This window comes from Balaenoptera borealis (assembly GCF_965194805.1).
Source record: "Balaenoptera borealis genome assembly, chromosome: 4".
Lineage (NCBI taxonomy): Eukaryota > Metazoa > Chordata > Mammalia > Artiodactyla > Balaenopteridae > Balaenoptera > Balaenoptera borealis.
The window spans coordinates 5,530,664-5,547,573 of NC_138861.1; the positions used below are offsets into that span (position 1 = coordinate 5,530,664).

General features: G+C 36.4%; 1 protein-coding gene across 8 annotated transcripts in view; it reads right to left on the bottom strand.

The window, feature by feature from the left end:
• Positions 1 to 628: 628 nt before the first annotated feature.
• Positions 629 to 16,910, bottom strand: part of FSTL5 (follistatin like 5) — a 771,595-nt gene continuing 755,313 nt past the window's right edge. For all 8 annotated transcript variants that reach the window (XM_082391660.1, XM_082391659.1, XM_082391666.1 and 5 more), the window contains 2 exons: positions 2,025 to 3,248; positions 629 to 1,969 (listed from right to left, as the gene is read on the bottom strand). In XM_082391660.1, the coding sequence (XP_082247786.1) occupies positions 2,546 to 3,248 (703 nt within the window). In that variant the 3' untranslated portion in view covers positions 629 to 1,969; positions 2,025 to 2,545. The remainder of the gene's footprint in view (positions 1,970 to 2,024; positions 3,249 to 16,910) is intronic.

Below are 16,910 nucleotides of genomic sequence, written 5' to 3' on the forward strand. Positions count from 1 at the left end.
AGCTTCTTTTTAGAGCGATGACCTTATCATTTTATCTTGTTTTTTCTTAACGTTCAGTTTTTACGCATACCCGTATTATTGATGAGATCATTATTTTCAACACACTTTTATCAAGATGTGTATAGAGTAATGCTGATGCCCTGTAGGCCAGCTCTTATTCTGTTGAAGAAAGAAATATCTACTTTAGAAAATATTATATTATTGCATTTCCTTCTTTTTTAAAAGAATCACAAATGCCAATATTTTAAATAGTTCATTGTTAAAAAAGAGGGCTCAGTATTTGTGTGGTTGAAAGTGTAAGGATGTGGAAAGAAAAGGATTTGAGTCTACTTGTATGTTCCATTCTGATACTCATTTCTTTAATACACGAGAAGGGATTCTAAAGACATAGACACCTTTAAAGTATAAATATCTTGCTTTACACATGAATATGAAGGCATAGAGCAACTTAGAATTGATATAATAAAGCTAAATTGTCGTTCCTTGATTGGTCTCACTTTACCTGCCCTCTACCCCATCCCATCACTTTAAAAATAATGCAGAACAGCAGACTATGTTTGAAGTACAGGGAGGAAAACAAAACAAAACATTGGCATTTACATTAAAACACTGACTGAACTCTCAAGAGTTAAAATGTAAGAGGTTTATTCTCCTTTTATCAAGCAAAGTCTACAGACAGAGCATCCACATGGTGTAAGCTACCAAAGAAGGATATATGAGACAGACTTACATTAAATCATTAGGTCACGGACACTTTATGTGGTTCATGATCACAAAGGAGAAAATTGCTAAAAAGGAAAACAGATAAGTAGAAACATAAGCTGATTTCTGTTGTTTATTAAATCTACCTCCCATAATGCTTCCTTAAGCTAAGAAGTAATCTACTGTATCACACAGTTCAGGATGCTATATACACATAAGATATTACACACTATAAAATTTCAGGTTTCTAAGCAGTTTTACACAATTTAAACTTGAGTAAAATTTGTATCTAAAAAAGACCTTATTGGATTACCTTCAGGAAATGGAGGTCATTTCAACAGCTCATTAGCATTTTTAGCAACAATAAAACAAAAATAAGTAAAAAGATTCTCCAAACATGTAAGCTATTACTTTAAGCCTGGATAATTATCCGCTTATTTTAATAAACCAACTCGCTAGTTTTAATCCACTTCTACCAGCCTTCTCTTTGCCCTGAAAAAGAAAAGCAATAATTTTTACTTCTATGCAGTGTCTCAAATAAGAGGATTAGTCAGGTTTCAAACTACAGCACATAGTGAGAGAGTTGTTTAAGGATTATGTAGGAGTTAAACAGAAGTCATTTAGGAAAGTTATTAAGGAATGAAGTCCTGTGATGGGTTATATTTAAATAGCAAAGGCAATGGAGAAGTACATCTTTCCTCACCACTGTGGTGCTATCCCCTAATTCCCAATTTCTGTTACTAATTCTCCTAAAACACTAATACTCATCAGTTCCCTAGCCAGTGTTTTCTCCCTGTTATTAATTTCCCGATATGTGGTTTACTCTAAGCAGACACAAATAATGCTTCTGTTTTAGAAATGGAAGTTACTGCTGATGCAACACTGGACTACATGAAAAGAAAAAAAAATCTATTCCACTAATAATAGACATTTGTAAGCAGTTGACATCCCAGACAAACTTGCATTAAAAATATAATGCACTCTAGTGATTGAAACCAAAATGAGTCGAGAATACACTGCAAACATTTCACCATAATTATTTTCCTCTTTTCCCCCCCATTTTCCATAGCATGCTGCAGATTATACAGTGAGTGTCAGAGTTTGCCACATGTGTACAGCCTTAGGCCAACTTATGCTTTCAAACGGCATTTCATTGAGGGTTAGACAAATGACTGAAGACTGGGTTTGTTGCAAGAGATATTCAACTTTTCTCTTTTAATGACAAGAAATTTATAGTGATGTGGGCGGTCAGTATGCAGCTTTTAGCCTTTTAATGACAAGAAATTTATAGTGATGTGGGTGGTCAGTATGCAGCTTTTAGCCTTCCTTTTCTTCTTGTGACATTCCCTTCAAGGCACAAAAGATTATAAACAGTGGATGGGACAGAATATTTTGAATTAAGAATTTTAAGGTTCCATAACACCTTTTATTTCTGGTGTAAGCATACCAAAAGGACAGAGAAAAAAATAGATAAATCACCCTCAAAATGAAATGATGCTTAAAATCATTTCAAATTCCCTGCAGTTGAGTTATTTGTAAGTATTTAAATTCCTATTTTCTTGGCTTATAACATAACTATAGATCTGATTCTTGTAATTGATGCATAATAGCTTCTCGTTAAATATTGTGTTAAATATTTCTAATCAATCAACCAATATTACTAATTATGTATGTCTTTGCCAAAAAAAAAAAAAAAAAATCTATTTTATTTGGGCCACCCAAGTAACTTATGTTTGCCTAGGATACAAACTTGAAAAGTTAAGCAATGTAAGTTGTAAATGTAAACCGTGGATTAAGTGCAGTGTACCGGAACTCTTCATTTAATAATTGTTTAATAGGGCTTCTAGGCATCTCCAACCCAGACGACTGTATTTCCTTGCTCAACTTCAGTGATCTCACAGTTTAACTTATTGAGTCGTCCATCTAGTATAAAGAGAGAGTCCTTGGAAGGGGTCATCAGGTATTGACCAAACAAGCCACTGTCTTGGATTTGCCTGTTCTTCCGGTTCCAAGGCCATTCCTCTGCCTTGAGTGGTTCCTTAAGACTCTTTATCATCTTAACCTTCCCAGAGGCGAGCTCCACAAAGAGCACATCAGTCTGTGTGCTTGAACTACCGTAGATGTTGTACTGATGGGCTTCCGTAAAGGATGGCTGAAAGGCCAGGTCAGATATGTGCAGGTTTGTGTGAATATCAAAAGCCTCCTGTATTTCTCCTCTGATGGTGATGTACTGGACCCTCACAAGACCTTTCACGTCACTGATGCTGACAAGATAGTGTCCATCTGGAGAGACATACGGAGTGCCTGTCACATCACTGTTGAACCCAATGACCGAGTCAGTTACACTGTCCACCAAGAGCTGCGGGGGAACCGCCCCAGTGCTGTTGGGTTTACAGCCAATAAAATAATATCCTCCCAAGTGTGTATACGCCAGTGACTGAGGGACACACTTATAGTCCTTCAAGTTAATGGTCTTGACGTATGACATGGTTTCAAGATCAATCTTTTGTAGTACAGCTTCATCTTTATGAAGAATAAATCCAAACCTGCAAAGATGAAAACCAAAGTTAGACAGGAAACTCCGGAGTGCTTACCAGAAGAAAATGCACTGTGGGCAGGTGGAAAGGGCCATCACAGCCCAGGCATTAATTGTCAGGCTATGCAGCAACTGGTGGCCCAATTGTGTTAGAATTAAGTTTAAATCTTGCTGCCCTCCTCCTTCCTCTAGGTCATCCTTTCATTACAGCCAAACAGTTATAGCTCATGCTGTAGAAAGCAAAATAATTAAAAGTGATATATCTAGTTAATTGGAACAATACATTTTATTTTTACTCTAGAGGGTCAAAAAGTAAACATTATTTTGCACGTCTCTAAACCTACTGATATTGAATCAACTTTGTTAACTGCAAGAAAGCCAGCAAGAATAAAAGTCTTGAATATATATCGCTTTCACTCACTTCATTTACTTCTTATATTGTTTATGACCTTCAAATAAATCTGACAATCATCACTATTTAGATAATTATCCATATTTTTCTCATTTTAAGCTGCCTCTCTACCCTAATAGATGTAGATTTTTTTCAGGAGGGGTATAAAACTATTAGCCTTCTATTTATTACATTTTAGGATCATCTTGATTAACTATCTTTATCCTTTTAACATTTATTTTATTATAAATTTCAAATACAAGTTAAAATTTTCATCCTTGCCAAGCAAATACTATTATAATTTGTAATGATATACCTGCACTGTATCAGTTATTTTATATTGAACACTGATGAACTTTGGAGATTTATGGCATTTTTCTATTAAATTCAATTAAAAAAATAAATATATATATATATATTTTTTAAAACATCTTTATTGAAGTATAATTGCCTTACAATGGTGTGTTAGCTTCTGCTTTATAACAAAGTGAATCAGTTATACATATACAATATGTTCCCATATCTCTTCCCTCTTGCATCTCCCTCCCTCCCACACTCCCCATCCCACCCCTCTAGGTGGTCACAAAGCACCGAGCTGATCTCCCTGTGCTATGCGGCTGCTTCCCACTAGCTATCTATTTTACATTTGGTAGTGTATATATGTCCATGACACTCTCTTACCCTGTCACATCTCACCCCACCCCCTCCCCATATCCTCAAGTCCATTCTCTAGTAGGTCTGTGTCTTTATTCCCGTTTTGCCACTAGGTTCTTCATGGCCTTTTTTTTTTTTTTTTCCTTAGATTCCGTATATATGTGTTAGCATACTGTATTTGTTTTTCTCTTTCTGACTTACTTCACTCTGTATGACAGACTCTAACTCCATCCACCTCATTACAAATACCTCCATTTCATTTCTTTTTATGGCTGAGTAATATTCCATTGTATATATGTGCCACATCTTCTTTATCCATTCATCTGTCGATGGACATTTAGGTTGTTTCCATGTCCTGGCTATTGTAAATAGAGCTGCAATGAACATTTTGGTACATGACTCTTTTTGAACTATGGTTTTCTCAGGGTATATGCCCAGTAGTGGGATTGCTGGGTCATATGGTAGTTCTATTTGTAGTTTTTTAAGGAACCTCCATACTGTTCTCCATAGTGGCTGTATCAATTCATATTCCCACCAACAGTGCAAGAGTATTCCCTTTCCTCCACACCCTCTCCAGCATTTATTGTTTCTAGATTTAAAAAAATAAATATATTTTAAAATATGTTTTTGTGACCTCTTTGATTACTTCAGTGCTTTTTGTCCTGAATGTTAGCTGTAAATTATCAAAATTCCCTGTGACAAGGGTAAATATATTTTGTGGGGTTTTTTCTTTGGTTTTTTATGGGATATAAACACATTTTGAAACCCTGACCTATAACATCAGTGGCTTCCTAGCAAAAATAAGAATAAGTAGGTTAAATAAGATAAAATGAGATAGAAACTACTATACACAATTATATCCAAAATGCATATTGGACAACAGAATTGTAAAGGACTTTTATTTTGTTTTCGTTAATAATATTGATTAAAACACCTCTTAATATTTCCAAAAATTCCTTAAAAATAAAGATCAGAAAAGTATTGTTATGTTACATTGACTGTACTCCTAAATGAAAAAAATTAAGATGAGTTTACTGTGAGTATTAAAACAAAGCAAAACAAAACAAACTCTAAAGATATCCATTTTTATTATTGTCACCTGTGCAATTCATTTTCAGTATACTAATTCTTAAACAAAGTTTAATTTTTGTAAAAAAAATTACCATTTCCACACATAATACAGTAATATGGTGCATTAGTGTAATAATCCATAAAATTTTAAATATAATCACATGGCAAGCTCAAAATATAAATAAACACAGACCTTTAATATCGTAGAAAAAATAAGATGAATGTTTTCAAAGAATCAGTCTTGTATTATGGAAGGCATGAAGTACATAAGCACAAATATTTTACTAAAATAGACATAAGACTGCAACTGCTTCTATGTTATTGTATTACATAGACTTAGGAAACTATATTATAACTTTAGATATATTAGAACATTTGTGAAGAGACTGCTGTCACTGGAGAAAGTACAAATTCTTCTATACAAAAGAAAAGCTACCATGTATATCTACTCCTTTAAAAAGATATCTTAAATATTTACTGAACAACCACTAAACCCAAAGAATTGGGAATATATTGGAGGTGCCCATAACTCGCCCTGCTTCCAATGAGTCTAGAAATTTTGAGTGAATTGAAAAACTGTTAGTGATTAATGCTTAATTATATTCTGCAATACTACTACTTAGTAACTATTACTTTATATATATATATATATTTGAAATGGAATAAAGTAATCATTTTGAAAGTAATATTTCTATTGTATTTCAGAATGACATGCACCATTTCTGGTTGACTTACTGGATCTTTATTTTTTCTTGTGTCCCTAATAACTGTGCTTGTGTCCTTTCAGTAAACAAAGCTCATACTATACCTATTCAGGATACAATTTCAGTCCTGATTACAATGGTATGAAGAGACCTCTATATTGTTAACAATCACTTCTAAATGCTCCCATTAAAATATGAATACCTGGGGGCTTCCCTGGTGGCGCAGTGGTTGAGAATCTGCCTGCCGATGCAGGGGACACGGGCTCGAGCCCTGGTCTGGGAGGATCCCACATGCCGCGGAGCAACTAGGCCCGTGAGCCACAACTGCTGAGCCTGTGCGTCTGGAGCCTGTGCTCCGCAACAAGAGAGGCCGCGATAGTGAGAGGCCCACGCACCGCGATGAAGAGTGGCCCCCACTTGCCGCAACTGGAGAGTACCCTCGCACAGAAACGAAGACCCAACACAGCCATAAATATAAATAAATAAATAATAAAAAATAAGAAAAAAGAATGTCCTTAAAAAAAAAAAAAAATCACACACACACACAAAAAAATATGAATACCTAGTGCAGGTTTTAAATACTACCTGAATGTTAAAGAATAAACAAACAAACAAACAAAAAAGCCCTCAAACTGAAAACTGAGTCTCATTATTTTTGTGTTATCGGCATCAAAAATATCATAAAATCCTAATTATCACTACCGACTCTCATACTTGTCTTAATAAATAATGAACTTGGGCTATTGGAAAGGGATGTACTTCCATTCATTGACCGTCATTAAGGACATGTAAGTGTGGAGGTGTATCATTGTGTCTGGTGTCATTTATGGAATTGTTAATTATGATGGAAGATACTGTCTTTTTTTTTGTTATATATGGTATAAGTGCTCAGAGGCAAAAGCAGTAATTTGCACATTTAATAAAAGCCATAAACCAGTCAAGTCTTGGCATTTCAATTCTCCTCTTAACCTGGTCTTCTGCTCCCTTTAGGCAATGGTATTTGAATGCTAAAGAGGAAGAAGGAGACAAGCTCTAACCACTCATGAACTAGTTTAACTCCGATGCTGAAGAATGCACTCAAGTTTCCTGTGATACAATCCAGCCTCTTTTGGAGGTAAATACAATTTTAAAAAATGGTTCCGTTAAAAATGCAAAAGCCCCATGTGGGGTGATAAAATTACATCCTTTTGGCATCCACACTGTATCCTTTAGGACTAGAGATCTAGCTATATAAGCAGATGCATTGAGATAGCCTTCAATTTTTCACTACTGATTTATTGGTAGGAAGTGGTGTCTCTAATTCAAAATTTCCCCCAGTACAGATTGATATTCTGAAGTCTCCCACTGTTCATTAGTCTGTGATTAATATTTACAAGGCTCTCAACTTTCATGCCTGCTTAGTATAATAAAATCCTGCATAGTACTAGGCCTAACATAGTTTGTCTAATGTTTGTCAGAATGTGTGTAGGAAGTTGCAGACTATGAGAAATGAGGGAGTTAAAACTTATTCTTGAAATGACTTCGTGTATTTGGGAAATAAAGTAACTAGGAATTGTAACCTCTCGGCATGGCATTGTGTGGATTTGTTGCCAGATTTGGTGAGGCGAGTGAGAGCCTTCTTTTCTTTACCAAATTATTTTCTTTTTCTGAGTGTTTAATCAATCTAGTTCATTATACATTTTATAAAAAGATTCAACTTTAATTACTGCTTTTATGCTTTAAAGTGAGGTCATGAGGTGATTCATATTCAGAGAACTTGTTGTTTGGATGAAGTAGGTGTTTTCAATCTGAGCTGATTTAGTTTCATGACCCAGTTTTTCAATATAATAGATATGTGACCTCATATAAAGTCCTTTACTCATATAAAGTGCTTGACTTCCGTGACTTTCAGTTTCCTCATCAGCAGGAAGAGGATAAAAGTACCTTGTTTTGAGAATGCGAATAAATGCGTGTTTATTACCAGTAAAATAGTATATTCTCAATAAATAGAGCTTGTCCATGCTTTATACGTTAAGTAGCATCATTTTCCCATTATGTATCAAATATAATATTTCCTATGGGACCACAGACTATTATAATCCATGGATGGAAAAACAAAAACAAATGATTAATTTTTTTGTATACCCAGTATTCCCACAATGTTAAAAATAAGCATACGGTATTACCCAAATGTGATGAGATTTATCCATTTGTGAATTCAACAGCGGTCACTTTGATAATAGAAATTCACCTTTTTATTCTTTTTTTTTTTTTTTTTTTAATTGAAGGCAAGCTTTTTTTTTTTTTTTAATTTATTTTATTTATTTATTTATGGCTGTGTTGGGTCCTCGTTTCTGTGTGAGGGCTTTCTCTAGTTGTGGCAAGTGGGGGCCACTCTTCATTGCGGCGCGCGGGCCTCTCACCACTGCGGCCTCACTTGTTGCGGAGCACAGGCTCCAGACGCGCAGGCTCAGTAATTGTGGCTCACGGGCCCAGCTGCTCTGCGGCATGTGGGATCTTCCCAGACCAGGGCTCGAACCCGTGTCCCCTGCATTGGCAGGCAGACTTTCAACCACTGCACCACCAGGGAAGCCCCACCTTTTTATTCTTGCTTTCACTTGTATCAACAGGATCTATGTCCAGTGCACACCTTGCCCGGTCACCAAATTGCTCATGTTGTTAGGAACATGGGCAGCCGAGCTCACTCCATCATCTCTCAGAGATGCTGTTTCAGTTCCTAGGGAGGGTGTGGAGCAGGTTTCCATGGAGTACTGGGTGACTTTGAACTCCGCACAAACGATGGGATTTGGAATCGATACCTGTCTTACTCAAGGACTTTCAGTAAAAGTAACAGAAAATTTTGTGGCTGACTTTAGGACCTGGATCTCTAAGGACATGGAGAGTTGCAGTCAGAGTGTATGTCATGGCAATTCAGGAGCGTTGCAAGGGAAGTGACTTGGCAGAGAGGGGGAGAAGAACAGATACTTAGAGAGAAACATGACTGAAACATCATGAAGCCTAATAAAGATTAACTGTGCCATGACCTCCACATCCCACAAGACCAGGCAACAGTTCTTGCATTTGAGTAATGAATGACTTCCCCAAATCTTTCACTAGACAGCCCCCAAATAGAATCTCACAAAGCAGTTTTTAAGTCACTCACCCCACAGCATCTGTGATGATATTCTGCTCCTGTCCTGCTTTCAAATCCATGACCTGAGATGCTACTGAAGGAATCTCATAATTGTAATCAATGACCTGTATTAATTTGCCATGGTCAGTGCCAAGAGTCGTGATACCCCAAAGCTTAGAGTGAAAGATGCTCCAAAGATTTACAGAAAAACAATTATTTTATCTCCGGAATCATAATATAGGACTGCCTCTCCCCAGAGTCCTCACAGATCCCCACCTGGACAGTTCTCATTAAAGCTGACTTCTAATACTTAACAACTAAGGACCAGTCCCCATTCTACAAGCTAGGAAGTGTTTCTTTTTTTTTTTTTTTTTTTTAATTTTTATTGGAGTATAGTTGATTTACAGTGTTGTGTTAGTTTCAGGTGCACAACAAAGTGAATCAGTTATACATATACATATATATCCGCTCTTTTTTTTTTTTTTGATTCTTTTCCCATATAGGCCATTACAGAGTATTGAGTAGAGTCCCCTGTGCTATACAGTGGGTCCTTACTAGTTTTTTAGTTTTTATATAGTAGTGTGTATATATTAATCCCAATCTCCCAGTTTATCCCTCCCCCTCTTTCCTCCCTGACCATAAGTTTACTTTTTACATCTGTGCCTCTATTTCTGTTTTGTAAATAAGTTCATTTGTACCCTTTTTTTAGATTCCACATATATCATATGATATTTGTCTTTCTGTGTCTGACTTACTTCACTCAGTATGACAATCTCTAGGTCCATGCATGTTTCTGCAAATGGCATTATGTTGTTCTTTTTTATGGCTGAGTAATATTCCATTGTATATATGTGCCACATCTTCTTTATCCATTCCTCTGTCGATGGGCATTTATGTTGCTTCCATGTCCTGGCTATTGTAAATAGTGCTGCAATGAACATTGGGGTGCGTGTATCTTTTTGAATCATGGTTTTCCCCCTGGGAAATATTTCTGTTGCTCCCTCTCCCTTCCTGTATGATCTCTTTCCTCAAACCCTGTCATCTGCACCTCCCCAGATTTTAAAACTAGTCTTTCCATGTATATCAATGGATGCAAATGGGAAGCAGTAAGTGGAGGTTGGGTGTATTTGAGTATTGGTTTTGCCAGACACTATGCCTTATTAGTAAAAAAAAAAAAAAAAAAAAAAAAAAAAAAAAAAAAATTGCTGCAATCCACATCTAAATAAAAGAATTTCCCCAAACTTTTCTGATGTCTCAATTGTAGAAAGCATATTCTTTGAAATAAAATCTCAGAACAAGAAAATTTGAACAGCCATAGGAATTTGTTGTATTGAGATTTTACTTGTGAAAATCTAAATCCAAAACATAGGATCAAGTAAATAATTAGTACTTCATAAAAAGTGACGAGCAGGATTATTAATACTTTGTTTTCCTAATTGGATGATAAGTATCCTGTTTTTCCAACTGGAAGGTAAGAAATGCTTAACAGATAAGAAACTAAAATTACAATCTCCTCTCCTTGCAATTAATATATAAACCTCCACACACAATGTGCTGTTGAAATATCCTCCATTGTGTTACAGCTAACACAGAGTTTTCATGGGCACAAACCATAAAGCTGACATGAGCCATCATTCACTAGTTTATGAATTCCTTTATATTTAGCTATTTTCTATTATCCCAGACCGACCCTTGTAAGAAAAGATTGAATGCTGTTCCTACTCAAGTACCAGAGGATTTAGTTTTTATCTGAATTTCACATAAACAACTCACTAAAATACACCTGTTCCTAAAGAGTGGTCACATTCACATTCGAAAGAGGTGAATCACAGAAGTAAAATTGACACATTTAGTAAAGATTTATAACGAGAGCAAGGACGGTTTCTGAATTGGCCTAATGCTTAGATGTGTTTGAGAAATGATAATACTTTGACGTTTTCTGTTTTCAACACACAGGTTGAAAAGCTGAAATGAACACCAGGATGCCCTCCTTCCTGACTTTTATAAGTATATTGTGTGGATTCTGTATTAAAGATTTTATCTACATTACTTCTTCCCTACTTTCATTTTTCATTTTTTTTCTTAAAAAATGAAGCAGAATGTATTACTGATCACTAAATCCCCTATTGTCTTCCTTCTCTGGTATCTTATTTTTCAGTTGTGTAGGGAGTTTGATTCTTCTAGGAAAAACTGAGACATAAATATATAACTTAATTTTAGTATATTCAGGATGTCTAATCGCTTGACAGAATTAATATAGTGTCTAAAGTTCTATCACTTCTAGTGAGTAGCCAGGGCATACAGAAAAAAACAGATTTGTTAAGAATTCTGTGCACACCACATGGACTACAGACCGTATTTCAAATACCAAAGCCCTCCACTTTTTTTCTGAAGAGCTTAACAGCTTAGGGAAAAACATGACAACTGTGCATTAAGATGGCATTTTAAAAGATTGGTTGCTCTCCCTAACTTTTTTTGGAAAACAACATGAAAATCTGAAAATAGCAGCTTCCCTGACCTTACCTGTTCTTCTGAAGAGGATGTGCTTCATGTAAGAGCTGGTAAGTGGATCAGAGGTGACATAACAGAAGTGGAGTTAGTAATTAGAAGAGTGAGAAATAATTTGTGAGCACAGAGGTGGGAAGAGAAAAGGAAGATAAAACAAAGACATGAACAAATTAGAATCTTATTAATCAATCAAAAAATATTACCCAAGTGTCCACTGTATACCTGTAAGACAGAAAAGGAAGTGAAAAACAGGTTCCCTGAGGAATCAGGTTAGGTATGATTTGGGTTCTAGAGGCTATGTGATCACATTCAGTAATAATTCACAACCTACTTTGTGCAGTACACTTCATAAAACCTTAGGAAGGAAATGGAGAGGAAATAAATGGTTTCTATCCTTAAGGTAATTATGTCAAGTAGTGGTGTGCTTATCATTGTGTGCCTTGACTTGCAAAGAGTATTTGGGGAAACTCTTCAAAGAAAAGATGGGTTACAACTACTAATTTGCTACAGCTACTAACTTTTGTTATGTTAGGCTTTCAGTGGAAGAGAGAGCTCATTTCAGTCTGGATCCCAGAAGGAAAGGTGCAAATTCTAATTAGAATAAATCAAAGAGACTGTTTACAAAACAATGTAAATTGACTACAAGTGATAGTGCAGTAATGTGTGGAGAGCAACAGTAAGCCTGTTGTCACTGCTGCGTCCTCGAAGGAAGGAGTTGGGTGGAGAGGTATGTCTTGTGAGGATCTGGGACTTTCCATTTTAAGAAGCATCTGGTTTCCTAGAAATCAGCAGACAAGGTGCTGGGGGTGGAGGGTGGGGATAATACACTCTGGTCCCACCTTCTGCATGCAATCTCCAGCCAGGCTTCTCATTGGCCAGACCCCTGGGACAGAGCAAGGTGGAGAAGGGTAAAGGTTTTGCAAAAGAGCAGCACAGGTTTCCTTGGCTGAGGAGTCTGAGAGTCTCAAGTCTAGTGCATGTATGGAGCTGCCTGGAGCGAGGATTGTAACATACACAGTTTTTCTAATTGAGATCATTTGACAATTGATAAAGAAAAGTGTAACTTTGCAAGTTGGGCGAAGGAAAAATTCTTGATTTTTTTTTCCTGAAATGATTTCTTCTTTGCATAACATTTTCTTCTGGTAAAGTTGTAGAAAATGTCTCCAACATCCAGTTACTAGTAAAATATTTTTAATAACTCCTATGTACTGAATGTGTGTGACCCATATCCTTCACCTCCCTCCAAATTCACATGTTGAAGCCCTAATTCCCCATGTGATGGTATTTGGAGGAGACTTTGGGAAGAATTAGGTCATGAGGGAGGAGCCTCATGAATGAGATGAGCAGCCTTATAAGAAGAGACCTGAGACAGATAATCTCTCTCGCTGTCTCTGCCATGTGAGCACACAGCAAGAAGATGGCAGTCTGCAAACCAGGAAGAGGGTCCTCACCAGAACCTCGCTATGCTGACACCCTGGTCTCTGACTTCCCAGCCTCTAGAACTGTGACAAATACACTTCTGTTGTTTAAGCCACCCAGGCTCTGGTATTTTGTTAAAACAGCATGAACTGACTAAGACACACCTTGGTACCACAAGTAGGGATGCTGCTGTAAAGTGTGGAAGCAGCTTTGATGCTGAGTGATGGGTAGAGGCTGGGACAGTTTTGATGTACATGTGAGAAATAGCCAATATTGCCATGGAGGGAATGCTAAAGGCAAGCCTCATGAAGCCCCAGAAATAAAAAAGGAGAGAACGCCTCTGTCTTCTTAAAGAATACACCAGAAATCATGAGCATAATGTGGAAATATGAATGGTAGAAGCCATTCTGATGAAGTCTCAGACGGTACTGAGGAAATATTATTGGAAACCAGAGGAAAGGTGACTTCTGTTATATGCAAAGAACTTGGTTAAGTTGTGTTAGTGTTCTAGTGTCTTATGGAAGATAGAACTTGGGAATGATGAAATTTTAGATGTTCAGCTGAGGAGATGTGTAAGCAAAGTGCTAAAGGAGTGGCTTGGTTCCTCCTCACTGTTTATAGTAAAAATATGAGAAGAGAGATGAATTGAAGAAGGAATCATTAAGCAAAAAGGAACCAGATCATAAAGATGTGGAGAGTTGTCTGTGTCCATAATACAAAAAATGAGAATGCATGTCCAGAAGAGAACATTAAGTGTGTGGAAGACTGACTATTTGATAAGGAGTTTAGTGTGGGTGGAACCACAGAACGAATCAGTCACCAGGAAGAACATGGCCAGTTTGAACTAAAGGAGATGGAGATGGGATGGAGTGAAGGGAGGTTGTCTGACTTCTCGAATTTTACAGGATAAGACCATACAGCTATTCAGCTGTGGACATGCATTATTCTTCAAGGCAAAGGGTGAATGGCTCCAGAGGTGATTCAAGGATTATCAGGGCCACATCCTTGGACTGAAAAGACGTGAGACATCACCCAGAGCTTCAGGGGCAGGACCACCCAGAGCTCTGCAGAGCTGCAGGGGGCAGAACTGCCACTCCAGTGGGTCTGGAAGCCACAGCATCTAGCCAGAGAGTATATTCTTCAGACTTCAGAATCTCATGGAGTTTGCCATGCTGCATTTTAGGGTTGCTTGGGACTTATCATCACCACTCCCTTCTCTCTTTGTTCTCCCTTTTGGAATGAAGTGCCTGTTCTTTGCCTGTCCCACCACTGTATTTTAGAAGCACATAACTTGTTTGATTTCACAGGTTCACAACAAGACGGGAATTTTGTATCAGTATGAACCATACCTTGAGTCTCCACCAAATCTAATTTAGGTGATATTTAGATGAGACTCTGGACTTTACACTTTAAATGCTAGAATGAGTTCCGACTTTGGGGGCTATTGGTATGAATGAGTGAATTTTGCACTTGAGGAGGACATTAATTTTGAGGCGGTAGGAGTGGGATGCTATGACTGAATAGTGCCCCCCCCCCACCCCCAAATTCATATGTCAAAGCCCTAATCCCCAATGTGATGCTATTTGGAAGTCAAGCCTTTAGGAGGAAATTAGGTCATGGATAGAGCCCTTGTAAATGGGATTAGTGCCCTTATAAGAAGAGACACTTCTTAGAAAGGTGATCTCTCTCCCTGCCATGGGAGGACACAGCAAGAAGATGACAGTCTGCAAACCAAGAAGAGGGTCCTCACTAGAACCTGACCATGCTGATACCCTGTCCTCTGACTTCCCAGCCTCTAGAAGAGTGAGAAATAAATTTTTGTCATTTAAGCCACTTGTTCCATAGTGTTTTGTTAAATTAATGGAACTGATATAGAAATATGTAGTAAAAGTTACAAACATGATTAATACTAGTAGTTGTATTATTATTTTCCCATTATGTTTTACATTTTCTTCAGACAAGACTAAAGCTGCATGAATAATTATTGCTTAACAGGTTAAGGGATCATAACATATGTTCTGAAATTTATTTGGACTTAGTATTAAAAAAAATTATCCTGTGTGTGTGTTCTTGGGTATGTAAGAGTAAGGGAAAGAGGGAAAGGGGAGAGTTTTGTTTTGTTTTTGCATTTTTATTTACATAAATGATGATATGGCATATATCTCATGTTGTGTCTTAGTTTTCCTCTTTCAACACTACATTTGAAAGATATGTCCCCATAGCTGTCTGTAGTATATTTACTGCTTTAGAGTCATTCCCAGGAAACTGAAGTATGAGCCACCATATTTTACTTACTCCATATACTCAATGAGGTGGCTTCATGTGGCTTCACTCAACTGCTGGGTTGGTTGGTGGCTGAGCTCAGCAAGGAAACCTGGGATGGGTTTGCCTCCCTCTTTCAGTGTGGTTTTCTATCCTCAAGGATGCTACACAAGACTTCCTCGCAAGGTGACTATGGCGTTCTAAGAAGGGAAGCTCTAAATAGTCAACTCTCTGCTTGCCTCATGTTTGCTTAGGTCCCACCGACATTAAGAAATGACAGAGCCAAGCCTAGGGTCAACGTTTGAGGGGATTACCCAAAACCATTGATGCTGGGAGACTATTCACTGGAGACCATTATTATAACAATATACTATATATGGTAATGGTTCAAATGCTGTTGTTTTTCTTGACATAGCCATCTATTAGTACACAATTTATTGAATAGTCCATCACTTCCCACTGATTTGGAATGCTGCTTGTTGGCCGACATGCATTTAGTCTATTCCTGAATGTTCTATTTACTTCATCAGCGTTTCTCTTCACATATAAGTTTTGCACTATTTTATTTATTGAGCTTATAAATATGTATAAATACCGAGGAAAATGAATCTTTCACAACTTTTACTCACAATTTATTGGCTACTTTTTTTATGTGTGGTGTTCCATAAACTTTGCAGTCAGTTTATCAAGTTAAAACATGATTAGTATTTTTATCTTACATTTTAGAATCAACTTATCTAATTTAAAAATGTTAATATTTTCAGGGGATTTATTCAATTTATACATTAACTAATTGAATTTTAACATTTTAAAAGGAATACTGTATGCATTTCTGTTTATTTGATTCATTTTTAATTGCTATATCATGAAAAAGTCATCTCTTCTTGAACGTATACATAGATATTTTACCTTTTCAGTTGTTAATGTTAATCAATTCTTTTTTCCATTACATCTCCTGATTGATTTTTGTTACTATATATAGAATTACTAATTTCTGAATATTACTCTTAGGTCCCTTAACATTCTAAATTATTTTATTTTTATAGTAGTTTCACATCTCATTTTTTAGTGTTACCTACATTTAATAATATCATTTGTAAAGATGGATAACTTTTTTTACCTTCCCTTTACAATTTCTAATCCACTCAAGTCTTCATCTTTATCATTATAGTGACTAGTACACTCCTCTTATCTTTAAAATATAAATTTCATAATTGGTTTTGACCTAGTGGTGTTTCAACAGTACAGAAAACTATTGGTGGAATGGAATAAAGATTTCAGAAGCAGACTCATGTCATATGGGAAATTAAAAACATAATAAAGATACAGGATATATAGGGTTGAGTTAATCAGCTATTTAAAAAGAAAATATATGTATATCTCATTTCTGACACAAAATACTATCTAGATGGATGAATGTGTTTAAATTACAGATAAAATTATAATAATATTAAAAGATCAATATTAAAAGTTCAGTATAATAGCAGTATTATAATATTATTAAAAGCATAAAATATTTAAATATTGGAGATGAGGCCTTTTTAAGCAAGA